The sequence below is a fragment of the Spinacia oleracea genome, chromosome 6 (genome assembly GCF_020520425.1).
Source record: "Spinacia oleracea cultivar Varoflay chromosome 6, BTI_SOV_V1, whole genome shotgun sequence".
Classification (NCBI taxonomy): Eukaryota; Viridiplantae; Streptophyta; class Magnoliopsida; order Caryophyllales; family Amaranthaceae; genus Spinacia; species Spinacia oleracea.
This window is the reverse complement of record NC_079492.1, coordinates 145,066,292-145,091,747: the sequence shown is the minus strand read 5'-3', so window position 1 is coordinate 145,091,747 and position 25,456 is coordinate 145,066,292. Positions and strand designations below refer to the sequence as shown.

The following is a 25,456-nucleotide window of genomic DNA, read 5'->3' as shown; positions in this document are numbered from 1 at the left end:
TAATTCCAGTGCTTAACTAATTGGTTTCATTGCTTAACTAATTGGTTCAAATGCTTAACTAACTAGTTCAATTGATTAACTAATTAATTCAAGTGCTCAACTAATTGGTTTCATTGCTTAACTAATTGGTTCAAATGCTTAACTAATTAGTTCGATTGCTTAACTAATTTGTTCAAATGTTTAACTAATTGAATTTCAACGTTTCACTAATTAATTACAATGCTTAACTAATTGATTTCATTGCTTAACTAATTGGTTCCAAAACTTAACTAATTGAATTTTGGGATTAACTAATTGAATTTTAGGCTTAACTAATTGAATTTTAGGCTTAACTAATTAGTTCCATTGCTTTAACTAATTAGTTCGATTGCTTAACTAATTAATTCAAGTGCTTAACTAATTGGTTTCATTGCTTAACTAATTGGTTCAAATGATTAACTAATTAGTTCGATTGATTAACTAATTAATTCAAGTGCTTAACTAATTGGTTCAAATGCTTAACTAATTAGTTCGATTGCTTAATTGATTGAATCTCAACCTTAACTAATTGAATTTCAAACTTAACTAATTGGTTCAATTACTTAACTAATTGGTTCAATTACTTAACTAATTGGTTCAATTGCTTAACTAATTAGTTCAAGTGAATAACTAATTGAATTTTAGGCTTAACATTTTTTTTTTCAAATCTATAAACCAATTAGTTTCAATATTTTACTAATTAGTTTTATTGCTTAACTAATTGAATCTATTCCTCAACTAATTGGTTTTATTAATTAACTAACCGATTTCAATCTCAAAACTAATTGAAAATAATAAATAACTAAAACTATTTATTTCTTAACTAATTACAAAAAAAATATACCTAAAATAATAATTGAAAAATAAACGCAACTAATCCATTTTATTTTATAACTAAATATAATTAAAACATAACTAAAACAATAAAATTCTTACCTAAAACAATGAATATGAATAACTAAACCGAAGCTCACAATCAGAGGAGATGAACCAAAATTGTAACTAAAATAGAGTTATTCTTAACTAAAAGGGAATTATTGTTGACTAAACAAAATATTTACGCAAAAAAATGTAACAAAAAGGATAAAAAATTACAACTATTAACTAAAAAAAAATGCAGCAGCACCAAAGCCTGGTACGGGTGAAGAGGAGCCCCAAACCACAACCACCACCAGCCTCGCGAAGAGGAGCCGACAACCTCCAGCCACACTGAACTAGGTCTGGCCGCACCGAGGGAACGAGGCAGATTGCGAGGTGGCTAATCGTCGCCTCTCCTCCCGCGACTCTCTCCCAATCTCCTTCGCCGCTCATTCTTTCTCCAACTCAGTCGCCACCGCCGTTCAGTCCTCCGTTCCATTCCGATCTCCTCCCATCTCCGACGGCTGATGCGACGAGGCGAATCATCGACGACACCTTCATGCTAGGAAAAACGAAAAAAATTAAACAAAAACCTAAATTGTAAAATCAACAAAATTAATTAAAATCTGAAAAATAAAACACCTAAAACCATTGCAATCGAAACCTTAATCACATCCTCCTCGTCGGAGTAGGCGACAACACCGTTGCCGATTCACCGATCTTACAGATTCTGGTGCTCGACTTGCGATTGCTTAAGCTAACCAAAACTTTGCAAGAAATTCTGCTGCACGGCTAGAATCAAGCCTCTAAAACTAGCAAACTAGAATTTAGCAAATTAATTACATCAAGTAATACCTGATCGTAGAAATATGGCTTTGAATTTCGACTTCTCGCCGAATCTAGTTCTCGACTTGCGATTGATTCACCGATCTTACTCTCGTTCCACCACAACGACGAACAACAAGCCGCCACCACCACAATGACGAACAACAAGCCGCCACCACCACAAGCCAACACCAATTGAAATTAGGGTTTGAGGAGAGAGAAAAAAGCAGCGAGTTTAGGAGAGAGAGAGGGAGGCAGCGAGTTTAGGGGAGTGGGGAAATGAATTAGGGCTTTGATATTGGGCGAAAAATAAGTATTTATATGACCCGTAAATTATAACCCACGAACCCTTTCGACCCGCGAACTGACCCGCGAACCACCCGTGGATAGGGTGGTCTGACCGGTCAGACGGTCTTATTAAAATGTTTGTAACAAAATTATGCACCATTAGAGACGGATGCTATAAGCATCTCAAACTTGAGAAAAATTACTAAAATTTTGTCTCTAAATTAAAATTGAGATGGAATTGTATAAGGAGTTTCAAAAATTCCTTCTCAAATTTGTCATGCATTTGCCAAAATTCTGTCTCAATGTTTTTGAGACACCCTATTTCCGTCTCTAATCATTATTTTGAGACGCATTAGGACTATTTAGAGACGAAATTTATCGTCTCTATAAAATGATTATTTGTAGTGTACGTTATCTCAAACGGTCAACAAGGTTTTTATATGTTTTATTTAGGAAACATGGTAAAATATTATTTTTAAGTTTGGAGGTTTTGTGAGTTGCTACGTTTTAACCAAAAAAAATTAACTACCTTATAAGACTTTGTTCTCTTCGACTTATTTTGACTTATTTTGACTTATTTCAGATAAAATAAGTTCAGATAAGTTCAGATAATATAAGTTCCCAAAAAAGTAAGTTTTTTTTTCCGATATTTTTACACACAACTAAGTTTATTTACGACAAAATATTTTTCATATAAAACAAGTTTTAGAAGTTCAGACAAAATAAGTCAAATCGAACAGATCCTTGAATTGGTGTTTCACCAAATTTCCTTTTATTTATTTGTTAAGGGGATAAAGTTTATACTATGTTTTTTTTTTGGTGTTTGCACCTGATTCACCCTTAGGGCTAATCCGGATTCGGGGCGAGTTCTGAGTGGTTAGGTTTCAGTCTCCTCCCAATTGTTGTTGCGGAGGATCGAACACGGGTTCTCCCTACCAAGTTCAGCCCCAATCACCACTGAACCAACAAGCAATTAGTATAAAATTTATACTATGTGATTATGTGATCGAAAATAATTTATGCTATAGAATTTTTTTAAACGCGCCGAAATTAAGTTATACTTAATGTATGATCTTTTCGTATACACACAAAATTTATTAGCATTTCACATACTCACACTAGTGCAGATACTCTCTGATTAATTGTTACGCAGTAATTAGGAGTAAAATGCAATGTACAGAGAATAGAATTAACAAAATAAGATTAAACAAGATTGTGAAATATTTAAATTAGAGTGGAAAAACTATAAGGGATGTTTGGTTCGCAAACTGGTATAGGGTTGGAATTAGAAACGATATTAAGATAGTATTGGTTTGGAACTTGATTCTTAATACCATGTGTTTGGTTCAAATTAGGAATGAGTTTTTTTCCTTTTGTTTAAATGTATGTGTCACAACTCACACCCACCTCCACCTAGGTTTCTAAAACCCAAATCTTGGGGGTTGGGGGTTTGAGTTATGGGTTCAAATTCAAATCTCTTAAAATTTCCAACCAAACACATGGTAAAGGTTTAGACAATTCCAAACTCATACCTCATACCTAAAATCCGCGAACCAAACACCCGTAAGGGTTCAATTTGAGATATCGAGTTTATTTATTATTTTTTAGCCATATCACGCCTCGAAGAAAGAAAGAATAAAAAAAGGTCTTGTTCTTTTTGGTTGAATTTCTTTTTTTTAAAGTTTAGTACGGTTTAACAATTCAATATAATTCTTATAAAATTTATCTCAAAAGAATAGGGTCTTAGTCAATAAACAAACTAGATTTTAAAAAGCTTATACGCAACTGGTGTACACTAAATTTATTACACATGTGTTAAAATTGATATGATCAATAATACTCCATTTGTCTCTAAATATTCTACCTGATTTGATTTTTTTTTTTTTTTTTTTGTCTCATAATAATTTTTAAAGCATGAAGAACAAAAAGAAACGGAGGGGTAGTTATAACCAAAAAAAAAATGTAATATGGAAGAATACAATATCTTAGATTAAATACGATAGACTATTTTGCAAGCTAAAAGTGTGAACATTAAGTACTCCGTAAATCGTAATTATGTAATAATACTAATAGAGTAATAGATACATAATCTTGTCTTGAATTTCTAATCAAACTTGTACGTACTTATTGTAAATCGATCTTTAAGATTGCATATATCAAAACCGTATTACGGATACGGCTACCTAAATGAGCAGTAAAACTACTCCAACATAGTAGAACATCAAGTCACAATTTTCTTTGATACAGGGAATATGATTTGCCTTATGTATTGTCAATTTGTCAATTCTTTAGGGTATATGACATATATATGTTCTGACTTTAACTTAACTTACTTTGTGAGTATGTTGATAGGTAAAAAATAACAGTAGTGTTACTTACTAAAGCTACAATTTTGGTGATTCAATTTTAGAGGCTAAAAGTACTTAGAATTCAGAAGTTGCAATGATAATGTGCGTATAGTTGCTTGAGTAATAAATGGGTAGTGCCCTACGAATAATGGTGTCTATACATTGTCCAGGCATTTCCACAGTATTCACATAGATTAGGCTTGTGTTTCATCATATATGGAAACCTAACTTTGTACCACTTGTTTCCATCAATGTTATCTATACTTGACTAGTAATGCCAGTGTCCTCTTCATTTTTCATCTTTAGCAGATATGGTGATTTCAATTCGATGGAGATCGACGACCTCGATACGTAACCATCGTGGGAAATTCCGGCTAGAAATCGATAGTTTAGATTGATCTGATTGGTCTAACCCTGATCCGCCGAGGGAACCCAAGGATAGACTGAAAGATGACATTGGGTCAGGCAGGGCTGAGACACGATACATTCTAGCATGGAAAAGGTGTTGTGGGCTGGGTTGGGGTTGTCTTTATTAAGGAAAAAACACGACCAGGTGCAGCACGACACGACCTTGCACGATAAAACACGTTAAATTGAGTGAAATTAAGCTTAGACACGAATGTACAACCCGACCCGACCCGACCTGGGAACGTGGGCTTTGGTTCATTGGTTGTGCCTAGGCCGTCATGTTAAACTTTTGGCACGCCCTGTCACAAAACAGGTGGTTTGGCATGGCACCGACCCGTTTAGGCCCAAGAGACGTGCCCTCAATAGAAACATGGCCCAAACCGACCCAACCGGTTCAATAGATATTTTGATTTACCAAAAGTAGCTATTTTGGTAAATAAAATTATAAAAGTAGTCATTTTGGTAAAAGATCCCCGACCCGTCCCTACCCAACCATCTAATAGACTCCGCTCCAGACAAAGGGACCAAAAAGGGTAGATTGATTGACCAACCCAAATATCCTAGATGATCAAATTAGGCTAAAGTTGTGGGCTTGTGTTACCTTAAAAAATAATACATGGAACTTCAGTAAAACTTCAAGCTTAACATGTTTTTGTGGAGAATGACATAACTTATATGAAAATAATATCAAACCTCGAACCAGAAAGCATTGAGAATAAAGAAAGAGATTAATCATCTTCCATTTACTTACCAAAATAGCCACAAGAAAGATTACGAAAAAAATTGAGGCAAAACAAAGAAGAGCCTCAAGGGTCAGGCCTAAGTATACCAACTAATTAAATTTCTAACACTATATAACAACAAGCTAAATTAAGCTACAACTGCAATAAGCCCGAGGATCGATATAAACAGGTTGATTACACTTTGTTGATTACTCCTCTTCGTGCTGATTGTGCACTTGGGTTAAATTCCTAGATCTCTATACATTAACCAAATACTAAGCAACTTGAATTCCCTTTTAGTGTTTGTCATTATGCTTAAATGGGAAGTGGCACCACATGTTGCTGGAAATCGCACCATAATGGAGCTGCGTTGGTGACTATGTTAGCCGCCTCACACGTTGTGCTTCGTACTTCACTCGTGTTTGTGCCTTGCAATAGCTGCATTAGGGACACGAATACATCCATTCTCGTTATATGCTTGTTTCCCTGCACGATTATAAACAATGATTAGTTGCTAATTACACTAAGGCCCTGTTCTTTAGAGCTGAGCTGAGTTGAGTTGAACTGTCAGATAAGTCCTGAAACTGCAGGTAAAGCCAATAGGCCCTAAGTTGTTGATTAACTTTGAGGAAAGTATGTACCTCAACAATGAAGTGTGCCCATATTTTGTCGTTTCTCGTTTCCATGATTCCTTTGAGTATGGTTAAGCCAAAGCCGCGAACTACATCAACTATCTCTAGGAAGTATCCTCGTTCTTCACAGAGCATCTACATAGGTGAAATCGGAGAAGGTTAAATCCAGTGTTTTCTTATTATTGATTAAAAGAGGAACAGAATAATCAGCATTCTAATCAAGATCTTACCTCAATGAGCATTTGACCTGGTTCATTAAGATCCTCTACTATAATTGGACAAAGAAGGTTCGATCCTCCAACTTCGTATGCCCAAGTAGCATTACGCCTACCACCCGAAGATCCTGAGGTTGAAATAGCTTTCTGAATTAAGCCATTTTCTTGGCCAATCATCAACTGACAGAATCAAAACAAGGAGTGATTTGTTAGATTTGTTAGAACATATTTTGATTAATTAATCTCTCAGAAAAATGTATAACAATTCAGCAAAATTATCACTTACTTTAGGTTCATCAACTTGTTTGAGTTTGTCTGCATGCTTGTTCAAGTTTTGCAAGAAAAGCATGTGTTTAATGGTGCGATTTAGCAACGCATCAATGCTTAGCTGCAACATTAACAACATAATCAGCATTCAGGAGCATTTTAGGAATAACAAAATCTACCTAAAACAGAAAGTAGTAGAACAATACCTTTGCACCATTAGGGATAAGATCTCTCAAGTCTTTAATACGATCAGCAATCAATTGTCGATCTTTGGGCCTTGGACGGGTACTTTCACCGGGCCTGGCTCTTTTCTTAGTGGCCTTTGGAGGTTCTTCGGGCTTACTTGGTATATTAGCACCACTGATGCAGCTCTTAGCATCCCCACCACTATAGCTTTCATCAATCCACAACCTTCCTTGTGATTTCGCCATACATTCTTTTAATGACCCGAAATCCTGCATTTGTACACCAGTACTTGTAGGTTGCATCACTTTTACTCCCCAAGATTGGAAACTTTGCTGCATTTGGTTATTATTATTGACCGTGGTTTGATAGGGTTCGGTTTTCCTCTTTTTGGATGACTGCCATTGATCTTCTATAGAAGAACTTCCACTAGAACAACCATTTGTCAAAAGATGGTCCAAACCCAACTCAGAGAACAACCCTTTTTTCGGGCCATGGCCCGACAAGGTGTTGATTTTATTATCTTCAACAGCATTAACCACATCACCCAACTCGCCATAGCCAAAATCAAACGCGTTAGTTAATGAGTTTTGTGACGAGGAAGCTGGTTGTTTTCCTTGGTTATTTGATGGGATGTCATCAGAAAGCATGGCTTCTAGATCTAACCCAGTAACACAAAGCTTTGATGAATCTGCAAGCCACTGTGAAAGATCATCTGATTGAGATGTATCAGGCAATGATACTGGTGGTAGAAGATGAACGGGCTCAAACTGCTCGATCCCGTACAATTCTCCAGGAAACTGTAACGAATCAAACAACGAACAGTCTTCTATGCCGGTTTCCCAAGATGTAGACAAGGAAGGAAACAGCCCGTTCGGGCCCCCGGTATCGGAATTGGACAACAAAGGATGACTTCCTGCTACCCCGGAAAAAGAATCATTGTCTTGAAGAAGACACTTCCTTGCTTGATCCAACATCTCAGGTGTTTCAAAAATCTACCACAGCAAAAAAAACAGCACATACATTTAGCAACAGAGCACAATAACAGCATATATTGAAGTAGAGCTGATCAACTATAGCCCAGCCCGTTGGCCCGTACAACCCGGACCGAAAAAGTGTGTTTGGGTAGCCTAAGATATGCACTTTTAGACCAAAACTCGAGCCTTGGCTGAAAAAGCCCGTTTCTGCCCACACCAAATTTATAGGTTTGGGCATGATTTTTGTGTTAAAGCCCGGCCCAGCCCGGATGTTGATCACCTCTAAAGCAAAAGCACAATGCAAGTTCTTCAAGCACTAACCTCTTTCGTGGACCCGAATTGTACCACGCCTCGCAAATCGACTGGGATTACTGCAACAGTCTGCAAAACCAATGAAATCATCCATGAATATACTATTATAGCTAATCAATTGCAGAATTTACTCAAGCATAAACTCTAAACAGAGTTGCCTAATTGAACTGCATTTTGCAGGACACATTAAAACAAAAGGAAATACCTTAATCCCAGATGAAAACTGGAGATTTAGGTTGTAATTTACTGTTGAAGGATTTACAAACATCCATCTATGTCTCCCATCCAGAGCGGCTTCACCGATTAATCTGAAGAAATTTATACCTCAAGATTAAACAATCAATTTTTCAAGATGAGGAAAACCCAAAAAACTAAAATAAAATTACAAAAAAAAAGATGGTAAAATGTAATCTAGAGCATACCCTTCACCAAGCATGTGGACTTGCAGAAGCATATTATCCATTACAGTTGCAACATGATTCTCATAGTAAGCATCTTCTACAGTTAACAACCTGATAACATCAAAAATTTCCAGAATTGGGTTCAGTCATTCAAAATAATTCAACCAATTTCACTAATCTTCAACACTGGTTAATTTTGACAAACTGTACATTAATTATATCTCAAATTTCATTTTTTTTATTACTTTTTTACGATTCTTAAAGTGAAATTAAAGGGAAAGTTGTACATCCTATACAATAAATCTACATTTTTAAGGAACGATCCAAAGTAACCAACCCCACTTCACTAGCATAAAACAACTTTTAAGAACAAATATACCCTAGGATTATTAACATGAATAATAATAATAATAATACACTCCTTAATTAAAAATAATCTCCATCTTTGGATGGTTATTTTAGTAGAAATTAACTACAACATTAACTTTCTCTTTAATTCGTTTCATGAGCTGAACAAACGGAAGAATTTAATACTAGTATGGAAACAAAATTTCCAAAATAAAAAGTAATTTGTAGAAATTCCAAGACAACCCCTTTTTTTTATTATTTTTTTGCAAGCATACAAAAAAAATGAACTTACATATGATTCCGTGGATCAAAACGCCAAAAAACACCATAAGACCAACCATGGCTCAAACATAATTTCCTGAGTGTCTTCTTAACAAATGACTCTCCAACTTCCAACCCCATTTTTTTTCCTTCTAAACTTTCCCAGAAATCAGAGAAATCTTTTTTTCTCTTTCTCAAATTACAATCTTTTTTCCTGTTATAAAACAATCATATTCCTGCTACAAAATTTACCCTCTAAAGATCAAATTTTGCCCAAAAAATGGAACTTTTTTCACCCCAGAAGTATACAAGTACAGGGTAAAAGAACCAAGAAACACCCAAGTAGTAATTTCTGATTTCAGAGCTTTTCTGAACACAGAAAAGGCTGGATTTTTAATTTTCCTCGAGAAAAAAAATAATATTTCTTCAACTTTAAAGATCAAAATAGAAACTGGGTTTTGCTGAATTCGCAATATGAAAAACAAAAGGAGTGTTCTTTGAGCTAAGTGGAGCAGAAGTGCGAAGAATTGAAGATTAAATTAAAAAAAAGGAAGAGAGGGGGTTTTATAAAAAGAGAAAGAAAGGAAATGAGTAAAAGAAGAAGAGGGACCAAAAGTGGATTATGATTTTTCCTTTATAATTGTAATTTAGTTATTGTTTTTGTCTCTCTCCTAAATACAAAAATCAGATGCTATGAAAGGGATCGAGGAGATCCTTCCCTTATTTATTAATTGATGTCATATCTTGCTCTTGGTGTTGTCCATTCCATTTGCTACTTGTATTTCTTTTGTTCTTTTTTGGAATTTTTGTTATAACTTGTTGTAAAATAAATTACTATAATTAAAAATATTAGCAAGTGAAGTTCAGCCGATGGTAAATTATGGAGTACTCCGTATATTTACTAAACAACGATAGTTATTAGTGAGATATACTTCTGGTTACATTGATGTTTGTCATGTTCAATAGTCCTGCACGAGAGATTCCATCAATTTGTATGGACTCGGTCATACAGAGTGTATTGTACTAGTGATTTTGAAATAGACTTTAAAAAAATTCAATTTATTATAGATGACAAAATTCGCATGTATCGAAGTTAAGCAACTACATTTAATTACAGAGTACATATTAACATAAACCTAAAAATATGTTATAATCACCCTTTATCACTTGAATCTTCAATATTCCTTAAATTGGAAAAAGGAAAAAAACAAGTTAACAACATTAATGAGCAAATCCATTTTCATTAATAAGGAAGGGTCGCCTTTTAACATTAATCATCTTTTAAAATAATTAGATATCCTAAATATTTCTCAATTAATTAGAGAAGTGCTACCAAGTTCCTACAAGCTACAACCCTTTAAAGTTTCACTTAGTTATTTGTTCATCCCTCTCTTAAATAGGGTAACTGTTGTGGGAAAATAACTTATGAAGTATGTGAGTTGAGACTAATTATACTAAAGAGAAATGTAGACTAACAATAAGGTAGCTAATTACATCTCATTTTAACAATTGATTTTAAGGTGAAAATACCCTATACGGTGGGCTATCGCCATAGTTCTAACCAAATAAACTTTATCCAACATGCGCCTATGTCTAGTCTAGTGAAGATTTATCAAGTCGAGTTTCTAAGTTCTAACTAATATTCACATTAAAATAAAAATAAAAAAATATCATTTGAATTTGTTTAATCCATGATATTTGAATTTCATTAAGAAAATACAGAAATACCCTAAATGTTTGTTCTGGATTAGTATAAGTAAGCGATAAGTATTAGGTGAAAGAAATAAATAAAGATTTAGAGCCGTAATACATGATTAAGTACTTACAGTTACAGTACTTTGTACTGTAATAGTATAACATTTGTGGGCATTATAGTCATAGTCCAAATGCTAAAGCAAAGATCACACATATCTTAAGCCACTATCCAAAATCCACAATTCAAACTTAGCCAACTAAAGGCATTTTTTGGTCAAGTGTAAATACATAATTAAATTTGGTACGTAAATTAATTTATTTTTTGGATATCAAAGAAAATTACAAAATTAGCACACATCAAGAAATAAATGTCATAACTTCAAGTTTATTACACACGGTGTAACAAAGAAAAAGCTAAAATTTGATCCATCAATTTTTGTGAAAGTTAAAATTTTATGTAACCGTGTTATATTTCAAATCAAATTGGTTAATTGTGTTAAATTGGAACCTTTACGAGTCAATCCGAGTCAAAATCTCACATAGATCAATCTATATTGAGTTAGCAGACCAGACTTCTTAAACGAAAGAAATAAAATAAATGATTCTCCACCTTTAAATTAATTAATTAATTAATTAATTAAGGGATAAGATCATAAGATGCAAACTTTTCCAATAAATCCAAACCTTGCTTGGTGTACTATATATACGGAGTATGAACAGTGATTTTTTTACTTTTGTACTCAAAAACAGTAGTGAGGGTATGGTGTAAAAATGCATTAAATGCCAAAAGGTACCCTCTAACTTGGTGTTGCTCAGCATCCAACTGCTTCCATGGAGATGGAGCTCATACTATAAGCCATACCCAGGAGAGTGGGGACCACCACCTAACCCAATCCATGATGCCTCATTAAAACACCTCTTAACATGGTAATTAAATTTTTGCCTCATTTTCTTATATTTCCTCATTTCCAAATTAAGGAATGCATATGAATATATGATAGATCACCATCTCCAAAAAGAATACAGGATACAAATTATAAAGCATGATCTCGCTGCCTAAATACAAATATGGCACTAGGTTAGACCGGTTCGAGGCCCGACATGACCCAATATCAAAAAAATACGGGCCAACATATATGGGCACAAAAAAACAAGGTCCATTACGAGCACGAAGTCGTAGGCCGCAGGCTGGACTCGAAACGCTTTTTGTTTATTTTTTTAGAAAAAGCACTACAAAATACGCTAAATTTGGTGAAATTAAGTTTAGGCACGAGGCACGTGAGCCTGGGTTGTACTTGGGCCGCATTTTTGGAATTTCATCCCAACTCGACACGTAGAATATGGGTTTGGTGTGTGTCGGATCCGTTCAGTTCTTCAACACGTGGCCGGGCACAACCCAAAACAAGGCCCGATCCACTATCATCTTTACTTAAAAGGCGTACCCATGTATAATATAAATGGAATGCGTAGTACTCTATATTTCTATTACAAACACACAAACAAATTGTACATACTGATGTACATGATAAGTCATTCCAAGGATGAACGGTCCGATTCACCTTGATTATGTGCACCACACTCCATATTAGGGCTTTTTTCATTTTTAGTCATTCCAAATTTCTAATTACTCTTAGACTCCTACTCCCTCCGTTTCTTTTTGTTTGTTACGTTTCCTTTTTACGGTGTTTCAAAATGTTTGTTACGTTGGAGAATCTTTCCCTTTATAAAATTATTATACTATCATTTTTTGTGTCAACTTTTAATTTCAATTGGTCCATTTTTTCAACTCATTAAATTTCTTTTCAATTTCCCAAGTATGTTAAGTTAACAATCTGTGTGCTTTTCCATTATTGGTTCATTTTGATAAATAAAACAATCTTATTAGTTGTTGTAAACTTGTAATGATTAGTGGATTGAGGTTTTACTTGGATTTATTTTTTTAATAAAAAAGAATGAATTTTTATTATACGTTAATAAATATGCAAAAATTCAAACGTAACAAACAAAAAGAAACGGAGGAAGTAGTTAATTCATCTCAAAATTTGTGTGTCATGATCGAGGGTAGAGTATAGACCACCTAGCAACACAATAAACAAGAACAAACATACTCCTAATACAAAATGGGGCAGCCCGCAGCCAGCTGTAATTAGATAGAATCAAGGTAAAAAACAAAACTGTAAAAAAAATAATTGATGATGAAGAGAATCGAGATAGGGAATAAGTGGTGATTATTAGAATTATAGAGACAAGGTTTGATTAGGTTTTGGTCCAAAACTATGCCATTGCCTCGGGATAATTATATAGGGAAGGGAATAATGTAGGGAGGGGGGCAATTTAAAATGACCCATAGTAAGGGGAATTCAATGTGGACCCCTTTATCTATTGTGGGGTTTGTAGGGATCATCTTCTGATTCTATCTTCTGTCATTTTTGCCTCTTCTCTCGATCTTCCAACTCCAACTAATTACCATTATTTCTTTATTAATACTTACTTAAATTATACTCCATATATTCGCAAAGGCTATATATACTCCGGGGGTATGTGGGCCCTTACATACCCTATTATAAGTTAGTATAAGGCGCTGTTCTTCTGGACTTTATTTGGCTGGACTGAACTGAATTGAATAAAACTGCAATAAAGTCCAAAAGAATAGGGCCTAAGATGTGAGCTAATCCGTCTCATTTTAAGAATAGGGTTGTACTAGACTTGTAAGTGGTTAGACTGTAAAGTTTTGTGGGTAGGTTAAAATGATTGATAAGTCAATCTTTGAAATAAGAGAATTTATTGAATCACAAAGAAAATTATAGAACCGCTAACGCCATTTACTCATTGCTTATTAGTGTTTATATTGCGAAGAAAAACTCGTATGTGAGTTGGTGGATTATTTCATCACTAGGGATGACAATGTATCGGATTCGAGTTGGATGGAGTTTCACCCGCATCCATCCGCTACCTCCTATCCACCTAACACCCGCATCCGATCCGCTACCTCCTATCCACCTAACACCCGCATCTGATCCACTCATCGCTCGCAGATTGAAAAGTGGACCGGGTGCTTAACGGGTGATAATTATAATTCCTAATTTTATGAAAGCAACATTATTTCTAACCAATACTTCAAAAAGATCAATTGTATTTCCTAGTCAAAAAACTCTAATCCTCATTTAATTTGAACTCAAAGTTGTGGGTTATGAAGTATATAAATTAAACGGATGGGTGACGAATGACTTGGAGCTCCACCTGAATCCGACCCAATCGACCACCCTCCTTTATCCATTTAAATCGGATATTCATCTGTTTACTAATATCGTATGAATTAGGTTAGTGGATATTCATCTAAGATTGTCATCCGTAAGAGACTATCTATTACCAATTGGTTTTAGGATGTAGTGTCGTTGGGATTGTGTGTGATTAGACTCGCCTCCAACATGAGTCCAATAACACTTGTTAGGTTCTTAGACTAAAACAGTTAATGTACGTAGGCACAAAAGAGTTGTAAAAAACTGACCCGATTTGAGAAATCGGTCTGAACCGACCTATAATTTTAAGGATCCGGACCCGACCCGAGACCCTAAATGTTGTTAAAATAGGAAACCCATAATCCGACCATATCCAACCCGTTAAAATCGACGATCGATTTTGATACGTTAATGCATTACCCGTACCTGACACCCGACCGAAATATAACCGATAACACAACTAAGTCAACTGACGTAATGGAAAAATGACCCGAACCTGATTCAACACCCGTCCCGATGTCAACCCGAAACCGATTATAATTCAATAAAACCTGTTATTGAACCAACTCGTGACAACTCGTTACCTGATTTTACGCGACCTTTTTACAACCCGATTTGTCATTACAACAACAACAACAACAACAACAAAGCCTTAGTTCCAAAATGTTTTGGGTCGACTAACATGAATCGTCGTAGGAGATCGTCACTGTCACCAATCAAACCAGAAAGGAGCAGGAAGTTAAAAAATACAAAACAAGGAAGAGAAAGTGGAATTAATGAAAGTAAGATAAGAGGAATATATATATATATATATATATATATTACAGGAAAAATATTATAAGAGATAGTAAAAATAAGTAAGTTTTTTTTAAAAAATGAATAAGTAAAATAAGTACATTTCACAATAACATGTAAAATTAAAAAAATTAAAAAAAATTTAAAATTTAACTCCGCATGTGAGTGTCGCATATGCGCCATTCACTGTCGGTCCCAAGCTCATATAAAGGAGGAGGGATGCGGTAGGTTGGTGGCGATCAACAGTAAAACTAAGTCACATATCATGACATGAACCGATTTGTCATTTACCTAACTAAATAATAACTTAAATCAAGTTATTTTTTATTTTTTATAATTACCTGACCTAGAACAAGCGAAAAGTGTTAAACCAAATTTAACCAAATTTATAAAAGTTAATTATAAGGTTAAAACTTGACTAGACCTGATAGTTATCGGACCCGGTCTTAACCAGTGTCTAATAGTGAACTCGACCTGAATTTTAAGCGACCCGATAATTATCCGATCCAAACTTGACTCCGAACCCGAAATTAACTACTACTCCCTCCGTCCCAAAATTATAGTCCTATTTTCTAAATCGGGCGTCCCAAAATTATAGTTATATTTTTAATTTTGGCTATTAAGGTCTCCACTTTCTCATGTACTATATTACGGAGTAATTAAAAATGCATTAAAAACCGCACCCATGTACTATATTCTCTTTCTCTTGTACTTTATTCCATTTTTCCATGCAACTCAATCATCATTTGTATTTTATTCTACTTTTTCATGTACTATATTCCTTTTTTCTTAAAACCCGTGTTTTTGTCAAACGGGACTATAATTATGGGACGGAGGGAGTACAAATCTGACTCAAACCCAACTCGTTAAGACCCGAACCCGAAATTGTACCTGACTAGAAAAAGACCAGACCTGAACCTGACCCGAACCCGACCTATAACGAAATGAAAAAATAACCCGACAAATAATCTACCTGACCGAACCCGACCTGAACCCGACCTGAACCTGACCTGCACCGTGGTGATAAAATGACCCGATACGACCCGACCAAATTATGACCCGAGATGACCACACCCGGACCCGACTCGAATAACCGTTTTAACAGCTCGAGGCACAAGGAAGGAATTAACTTATGTATTCAACAACAATATAGAGGGAAATCGTTCAAAAAGAAAGACACAAAATAATACAGTACTACCACTTTCTTATTTCTCTTGAGTGGATTCTTACTATAGTAGTAATTGGGATCCATGAAAGGACCATGAAAATCACACCCTACATTTCCAATTTTTTGATGGGGCTTTGAGTCCTTTGTTATTTCGATGTTTATCAGTCATGGTAGGCACTGAGGGGTGCCATTGTCTTGGGAATTTACCCAACGAATTTTCGAGAAATGGTGATTTTGTAGGCACTACATCATTTTACCGTCACCCTACACGGCTCTGCAACTACGGAGTAACCATTTCCAAATCCTATATAATCCTAATTATTACTCATCGTTTTGTCGGATTACCATTTTGCCTAATCAAATACACAAATTCTTATTTATAAGTAGTGTATAAATCAGTACGATAATATTGTACATCAAAATAAAATTAACCTTATATACGTAAAAATTATCTTATTTTTAATAAAAATTATTTCTATCAACTTTTTTTATAATATGAAAGTTAATTAAAACATATTAAAAGTTATAAAAACTAGGTAAAATTAAAAAAAAAAAAAATGGGTAGAAGTTATATTGTGTACATGCGTACAAGACCTTTTGAATCAAAAATTGACAAAGGCTTCAATCGTGTTTTTACTAATTTTATGAAAATAAAGTCTAGTTAAAAGTTCGATCTATTTAGATAAGTTCATTTTAGTTCGTTAAGTAAGTTTGACAAGAGTTACAGAGTACTTAGGTTTAATTCATAAGATAAGTTCAATTCAAATATTTTCGTACAAGGGTATGTTATTTTAACATGTTTTAATTTATTTTGACTTATTTTAACAAAAATAAGTTCAATAAAATAAGTTTATTCCAGACAATTTTTTTTTGGTTTTACTATAAGGAGTTCCACCGTCTTCGGCGAGTGGAGCAATCTTGCGCGGAAGTTTGCATGGGTACCTCGATGGCCAACATTCTTCACAGTAGAGATTTTTTCCATACCCATTGCTTGAACCCGAGACCTCGATTAAGGAGCAAAAGGCCTTTAAAACCTCATGCCAACCTTAATTGGTATTATTTTAGACAATTTAACGCATAAATAATTCAGATAAATTCGTAGTACGTACTTCATATAAGTTAATTCAGGTGAACTAAACACAACCTAAATGAAAGGAGTAAATTAAATTAATTATTGCCTTAGGGCCAAGGGTAACGAGTCTAGCGACTATAGGCAAGTCTTGGTCAAAGATACAAGAGAGCATATACCCGAAAAGAATGAGTTAATAATGGTCATCCAAATACTCACAGTCTCATAGATTGGTGTAAAACTAGGACTTATTATAATAGTGCTAGTACTATATGTTTATATAGCTCATATAAGATCACATTATATTTAAATCTATCTTCTTGATTGCTGTAATATGGAATACAAAGTGAGTATCTGATATTTGTGCCATCATTCTTTTGGAATAATGTATAAAAGTAGTAAATTTAGCATCACAAAATATATAAGTAATCAAGACCATGAAAAACACTAAAAGTTCAATTTGTTAAATTTTATACGTAGTATGTTTTTTTTATAAAAAAAATTAAAAATAAATATTGTACTAATAATGGATTCACGATTCAGGTTTGATTCATAACTCCAAAACAAGATCTATCTAAAATCCAAATACATTCCGTCAAAACGATCCATCGGATATAAAATTTGAGGGTATAGCCGTATAGATCCTTAAGAGTCCAATCCATTGATAATACGGAGTATCATCTACTCATGACTCGTTCCAATAAAAATACGCCGAATTGCCCATGAAATTTTTAACTTGCAATTATAAGTTCAATGCAAACAATGAACACTAAGCCCATACATATCCCCTAAACCTAACCAATTCAAGTTGATATTGAATTTCTAAAATTTGATAGGTAGCCGATTTTGCAACATTAGTGTAGCCTTTCCCTAAGAGGAAAAATGCAAAACAAATTCTTCAATTTATCATTGCATGATAGGTATGAAAATAGGAGAGATAATGCTTGGGTCCTTCAACCACAATATATGCATAATTGATATTTCTCATCCGTTCCTTCCACTTTAATATTCAAGAAACTCAAATTTTTATTACAATCGGTTCAGACGTGATTAATTCTTACGTATACTATTGAAGATAACGGTTATCCTAGAATATCGTATGTGGTAAAGTTGTGTTACATCCTAGTTATACTACAAAAATATGTATTTTTTATGACAACCTAATAACGACGGGTAAAAATTCCGCCGCAAAAGGGCTTTTGCGACGGGGATAACAACCCAACAAAGACGGGAGCAACCGTCACAAATGTCTTTTACGACGGATTAACGACGGGATTTTTCAATAACGACGACCCCCTTTAAGACGGGTTCGCGACGGAAAATCCCGTTGTTAATCAACAATTATTGACCTTTAGCGACGGGGTTTCCCGTCGTTAATAGTACAATGTCTTGTAGTGTTATATGATATAAGATAGAATTCTATATGACTTAAGAAACTTACGATGCTTAGGATATATGATTTGTATAATAGAGACGTATGCCCACGAATAATAAACACACAACACAACAATATATTTTTCCATCAATCACTACAAGAAATTGTACTATTAACGACGGGAAATCCCGTCGCAAAAGGCCAGTAATCGTTGATTAACGACGGGATTTCCTGTCGCGAACCCGTCATAAAAAGAGGCCGTCGTTAATAGAAATCCCGTCGTAAATTCGTCGTAAACCCGTCGTAAAAGACATTTACGACGGTTATTCCCGTCATTGTTTGGTTGTTAGCCCCATCGCAAAAGGCTTTTGCGACGGGATTTTTGACCCGTCGTAATTAGGTTGTCGTTAAAGATACAAATTCTTGTAGTGAATAATATTTTACATATACAGGAAAATTTCTTATTTTATTTCTTCAAATAAGTTAGAGTATACAGTTTTCTAGCTAGAAGAATGCCATGATATATACGTACCCGTACAAAAACAAACATTAATACAATAAAGATCGAAGGTGATGTCCCTTGTGTTAAGTTCCTTTCCCACCTTTGATAATGGTGAAAATGACTTAATAATAAGGGACCTCTTTAAGTTAGAAGGGCAAAGGGGAATATAGGTGATAGAGGCATACCCTAAGCTAATGCTTACAATAATGTTTCAGTTGGGGGACCAAAACTAATTTGGATCACTTCTTATTTCTTACTTCTTATTGTTTGTTTTACCAACGGTTCTTAACCACTTCCTCATTCTTGTTCATCCTCTTTTTCTTTTTTTTCTTTTTTTTATATTTAATACGTAGTATCGATTGTATTTTCGTGTTGAATTTTTAGTTTTAGCTCCCCCTAAAATTTGAATATAGTTGTATAAATTTTTTCTATATTACTTAATTATTGTACTCGCTCACCTCGTAAAACAGTTAAAGATACGCCACTGGAAAAAACCGTCCTAATTTCAGTTTATTTTTCCTTTTAAAAAAATCCTCCTTTTGGCCTCTCCTAATGTTTACTACTCCCTCTGTCTCTTTTTGTTCTTTACACCTTTGATATTTTGCATGCGTTTTAACAAATAATTAATATGCATTGAGATTCCTCTATTTTTTTTATTTAATTAAGATAAATTACGTTTATTTATAATATTTTCATTTTTATCAAAATTTCAATATTGGAAAAATGAGAAAAAATTAATGTCACAATGAAAAAGTGTGAGAGATTAGATGATACAATATATTTAATTGGTTAAAATAATCATTGAACACAGATTTTGATAGAATACTAAAACATTTATGTGATAATATACAAAATGACTGTTTGCTTAATTATTATCGTATGACTTATTTTCGATATTGGACACGTAAATAATTCAGCGCGTCTCCTGTGAGACCAGTCACACCATCAACTTGATGGTGTGACGAGCGCAAAACCAATAGCGTACCTCCCCTAAAACTATAAAAAAAAAAGTAACAGATCTAAACTATAGAAGTAACATACCTAAACTAAAAAAGTACATCCTCTAAAATTATATTAAAAAAAGTAACATGTCTAAATTATAGAAGTAACATACCTAAACTAAAAATGTACCTCCCCTAAAACTATTCTGTATAAAAAAAAGTAATATGTCTAAACTATAGAAGTAACATACCTAAACTAAAAAAGTACCTCATCTAAAATTATAAAAAAAAGTAACATGTCTAAACTATAGAAGTAACATACCTAAATTAAAAAAAATACCTCCTCTTAAATTATTAAAAAAAAAAAAGTAACATGTCTAAACTTTAGAAGTAACATACCTAAACTAAAAATGTACCTCCCCTAAAACTATTCCGTATAAAAAAAGTAACATGTATAAACTAGAGAAGTAACATACCTAAACTAAAAAAAGTACATCATCTAAAATTATATAAAAAAAAGTAACATGTCTAAACTATAAAAGTAACATACCTAAATTCGCAAGTATGAACTGGTCTCACCATCAGTTAATGGTGAGGACAGTCTCATATAAGAATTTGGGTAAATAATTAAATGCAGGTAGATTTCAATTAATTATATAGTCATCCAAATTTCCTAATATAACCAAGCCTCTGCCATTAATTGGCATTATTCCCCACTATTGACCGTAGTTTTGGACTTGTCTACCCTGGTCCTCACCTCGCTTATGTCACTTTATTTTGGGTGCTCTGTACGGTATGTATGCAATACCAATATGTTAACTAGCTTTTAAGCCCGTTCAATGAACGGACAATTATATAGTGATTTTTAAGCCGTCTTTTAAAGTGCTAGTTTTATTGAGGGATTGTGATTCTAGTGGGAATATATATATATATATATATATATATGTATATATATATATATATATATATATATATATATATATATATGATTTATATAAGTTTGAAATTTAGAAGTTGAAAAAATATACGAAATATAAAATAGATGGTTAATTATATTGAGTGTTAAATAGACAAATGGAGTGGAAGAGGTTGAATAAATACATAAACTAAATGGTGAATTGATGTTAAATGAGAAAGATGCATGTATAAAAACTGTAAAATGCTTTGTATAGTTAACAAACAACAAAAGGAAAAATTGAAAAAAAATTGTGGATGTAAGATAGGATGACACGTGTCATCTAATTGTTTGTGGTTTTTCTTTTTAAATACTAAGTATAGATGACTGTCTAATTAAGTAATTAGGGAGCCCTAGTATTAGCTAAGTATTTATTCAAGATAAGAGGATACACTAGTTGGTTAGGTCTCCAACTTCTAGACCCAAGGTGGCGAGGTTAGGGATCAAACTCCACCAAACTTATTTTAGGATTTATCAAGGATATATGAACTTTCTACTTACTTAAAAAAAAAAGTTTTAAAAAAAAATATTATTTAAAATTAATGTAAAATAAATATTGTATATCGGAATAAAATTTTTAAGCTAAAATGCTTAAAAGTTACATCGATATATGTAAATATTTTTAGTGATAATCTTTTTTTCATTTTAATAAACATCATTCCTTCAAAAATAACTGATGATGTATAAATGTAACTATTTAACATTTTAAAAAAAAATTATCCATCAACTTTTTTTCCTAATATAAAATTTAATAAAACATACTTAAAAGTTATAAAAAAAATAGGGTAAAAATTACAAATAGCTGAATACACTACAAGAAAACGGCAAAATTCCGACTGTAAAATACAGTCGGAAAAACACTGATTTTGGTCGGTAAAGGGTAGTCGGAGTTAAGCTGGTCGGTGTTTAGATAATTTCCGACTAAAAAGTAGTCGGAAAAAATTACCGACTAGTTTACGACACTTGCAGTCGGTATTTTCCGACTAACATGGTAGTCGGTATTTACCGACCGAAATGGTAGTCGTTAAAATACCGACCACAATAGCAGTCGTATTTTTCCGACTACCATAATAGTCGATATTTGACCGACTACTATATTAGTCGGTACTTTACCAACCATCATAACAGTCAGTGTTTTTAATAAATAAAAAAAAAAAAAAAAAAAAAAAAAAAACAAAACCATCAACTGGAAAGCCGTGGTTTTTATTTCTTGTATTATATAAAAGTTTCCGGTATACAATAAGTTTATTGTACACCTTATACTTGCAAAACATTTTGAATAAAAAAAAACTATGGCTCCGTTCTGTTGGACTTATTTTGACCGAACTTATATTATCTAAACTTAACTGAACTTATCTGAACTTAACTAAACTAAACTTATTTTATCTAAAAATAACTTATTTTGTCTAAAAATAACTTATTTGTGTGTGAAAATGTCTAGAAAAAACTTATTTTTGCTGAACTTATATAATCTGAACTTAACTAAACTTAACTGAATTTATCTGAATTTAACTGAACTTATCTGAACTTATTTAGTCTAAAATAAGTCAAAATAAGTCGAACAGAACAGAGTCATACTGAGGGTTTTATCTTCCTCTATAACCTTACTACACTATATTTCTCAGTCAGATGAATGGCGTACGGAGTATTAATTACTTTTCTCATATTCCTTCCCCTCCTTAAAAACTTTCCCGTTTTCTTTTTTGTCGTCCGGCCTTTAGAAGTTGTTCCATATTTGTTTATTTGAATGACAATTAATTTCCTTGTTAGTGAAACTAGTATACATTTGGTTTGCATGATTGCATCTAAAGGTAATAATCCCTTTGTACATACAACGGGATTTTCTAAACCAAAAATTATAAATAAATAAATAATTAATGCATAATGCTTTTACTGATTTTAATTTCATGTAGGGTGAATAATATTTATTTAATTAAATCTGTCATACAAATATTAGTGGATATGACCTATTTAATTGAAAATAAATTATATGGTCTATAAAAAATATAAAGAAAATAAATACGCAAGATCATTACCCGTACATCATCTAAATGCTAATTTGATTTGTATTTCAGATCAGCGGCTGAATCAATATGTAGTAAGTTAGTAACTAGTAAGTGGGTCACGTGACTCCACTTGATAAAATAAACTTGTTTAATTTTAGTTATTTTTTTTTAATATTTTTTTAAAAACTTAATTTTACTATTTTTTCCGTTAATTTTTAACAGTGAGCCTGCCAAATATGGGAATATTCATCAAAAGAGAGAGTTCATTTTACAAAACCAAATGAAATTCACCGTAAAACCATATGACAACTAAGGGATGTAATTCATTAGTACTCCCTCCATTCCCTTTTGTTCTTCCCCTAAAGAATGTTGGGTGTGGTTTAAGAAAACTGAATCTTGGTTTGTATTGGGATATGAGTAATGATTGAGTGTAAGAATAATGATTGGGTGTAAGGGATTATATATTTAAAATAAATTAAGGAGAGAGAAAATATTAAAGAAATAAGATAAATAGGAGATATTTTATTATTAATAAAAAAAACCAGTTTAATTCAAACCAAAAAAATCAAGAAAAATCAAACCAAAACATTCAACAAACAATCAAGAATTCGACCAAATCAACAATCAAGAATTCGAACAAAAAAACCAAGATTAAATTCGAACAAAAAAACCAAATTAAATTCGAACAAAAAAACCAGATTCGAAATCAACAAATCAACAAACAAAACAAACAATCAAGAAAATTTGACATAAATAAAACCCAAAATTTCGGTACAATGAACCCAGAAGTTCGACATAAATAAACCCAGAAGAAAATTTCGGTACAATGAACCCAGAAGTTCGAGAAAATTACACCCAAAATTCAACCCAGAAAATCGAGATTTATTCAACCCAAAATTAAACCCAGAAATTTGACCAAAACAACCCAGAAATTCGAGAAAATCAACCCAAAATTTCGACCAAATCAACCCGAAAATTCGAGTTAATCAACCCAGAAATTCGACGAGCAATTCAACCAAAATTAACCCAGAAATTCGACAACAATCAACCCAAAAAATCGACCAAAATCAACCCAAAATTCCGACCACAATCAACCCACAAAATTCAACCAAAATCAACCAAAAATTCGACCAAAATCTAACAAATTCAACCCAGAAACTCGAACAAATTCAACCAAAAATCGAGCAAACTTCAACCCAGAATTATGAACAAATTCAACCCATAAATACGAACACATTCAACCCAAAATCAACCACAAATTCGACCAAATTTAACCCAAAAATCGACCAAATTCAACCCAAAAACTCAGCCAAAAAATCGACCAAAATTAACCCAAAAATTCGACGAAAATCAACTGAGAAATTCGACCAAATTCAACCAGAAAAATCGACAAAAAAATTTGCCCAGAAAATTCAACAAATAAAATACACAAAAATAAATAAAGACCCACTTGATCCTTACTATCACTCACGATTTTAAGGATTTAGAAGTCAAATTCGACCATGAAAACTCTAGATCTAGAGTTTTTATGGTCGAATTTCACCATCTAAAGCCATTTTTTCGTATTCTACAACATCAATGGAGGGCGGCGGCGGCGGAGGTTTGGTTGTAGTGGTGGCGGCGATCTCAATTCCAGATCTCTGAAGAACAGAGAGATGTTTTGGAGGAGAGATAGTGAAAATGAGAGGAGGAGAGAAACAGAGTAAGGAAATGAAGAGAGAGAGAAAAATCAGAGAGGTGAGGGGGTTGAAGTGAATCAGTAAAGAAATGAAGAGAGAGAGAAATCAGAGAGGTGAGAGAGAGTGAAAGTGACGGTAGTGGGGTGGGGTTATGGGGGATGGGAAATTAATTAAATAAGGGTGGTGGGGAAAAAGAGGGTGGAAAAAGGGTAGAATCTTAGGGTTTTTTGGTAAATAGTGGGGAATCTTAGGGTAAATTGGTAAAAAAACTATGGCCAAAAATAGTAAAGATTCAGTAGGGGAAGAACAAAAAGAAATGCTAAAAAAGGAAATGGGAAGAACAAAAAGGAATGGAGGGAGTATTATAAAGTAACATTTCTCTATTCTTTTATCAATTTGGGGTGTTTCGTAGCCTTGTGGAGTTTTGGGTCAGATTTTAACAGAATTTCTAAGCCTATACTCCTATAATTTATGGATCCGCTACTATTTGAGATGCCAAATTTTTTTCTCCACACCATATAATTAAAGATCTAATTTTTAATTTTTTGGGGGATAATAAGATCTAGGATTCTCTTTGTTTCTCCCACATTTATTAATTTGTTTGTTTTACATTGGCCCCATATTGATGTGAATTGAAGATGTCCATCGATTTTGTACCCTGTCTAAGTTGTGGACAACTAGCTAGTTACGGCTAAAGTTGTTCCTTCGAGACAAAAATGAGATTGTATATGAACATCATTATTAGATAATTTACATTTTGTAACTTCAACAACTCACAATTGCTAGATATTGCTCCCTTTCTAGATTTTCTTTAGCTTTTCATTTTATTTTATTTTAGACTTTTATTTGTAATTATGTGTGTGTTGTTAGAATGATTCTTTTTAGTTTTAGTTGTAACTAAATTTCTTAAAAAATTATTGTGTTTTTATATCTAAATATCATATTGAAGGGAGCAGCTAGTACGTACGC

General features: G+C 33.3%; 1 protein-coding gene across 1 annotated transcript; it reads right to left on the bottom strand.

The window, feature by feature from the left end:
* Nucleotides 1–5,454: 5,454 nt before the first annotated feature.
* On the bottom strand, nt 5,455–9,753 carry LOC110796447 (transcription factor bHLH157). Its single transcript, XM_022001510.2, has 9 exons — nt 9,095–9,753; nt 8,476–8,565; nt 8,259–8,361; nt 8,063–8,122; nt 6,788–7,759; nt 6,601–6,702; nt 6,330–6,494; nt 6,109–6,234; nt 5,455–5,953 (listed from the first exon to the last, which is right to left on the bottom strand). Exons 1-9 carry the CDS (start codon nt 9,202–9,204, stop codon nt 5,783–5,785), a joined length of 1,899 nt encoding a protein of 632 aa, XP_021857202.2. The 5' UTR covers nt 9,205–9,753; the 3' UTR covers nt 5,455–5,782.
* Nucleotides 9,754–25,456: the final 15,703 nt, after the last annotated feature.

Excerpts from the sequence above, each read along its gene's own strand:
- LOC110796447 (XM_022001510.2), bottom strand. The coding sequence starts at position 9,204 with ATGGGGTTGGAAGTTGGAGAGTCATTTGTTAAGAAGACACTCAGGAAA. Across the intron at positions 8,362-8,475 it reads GTCCACATGCTTGGTGAAGG|ATTAATCGGTGAAGCCGCTC; the intron begins GTATGCTCTAGA and ends AAATTTCTTCAG. Across the intron at positions 7,760-8,062 it reads AATTCGGGTCCACGAAAGAG|ATTTTTGAAACACCTGAGAT; the intron begins GTTAGTGCTTGA and ends TTGCTGTGGTAG.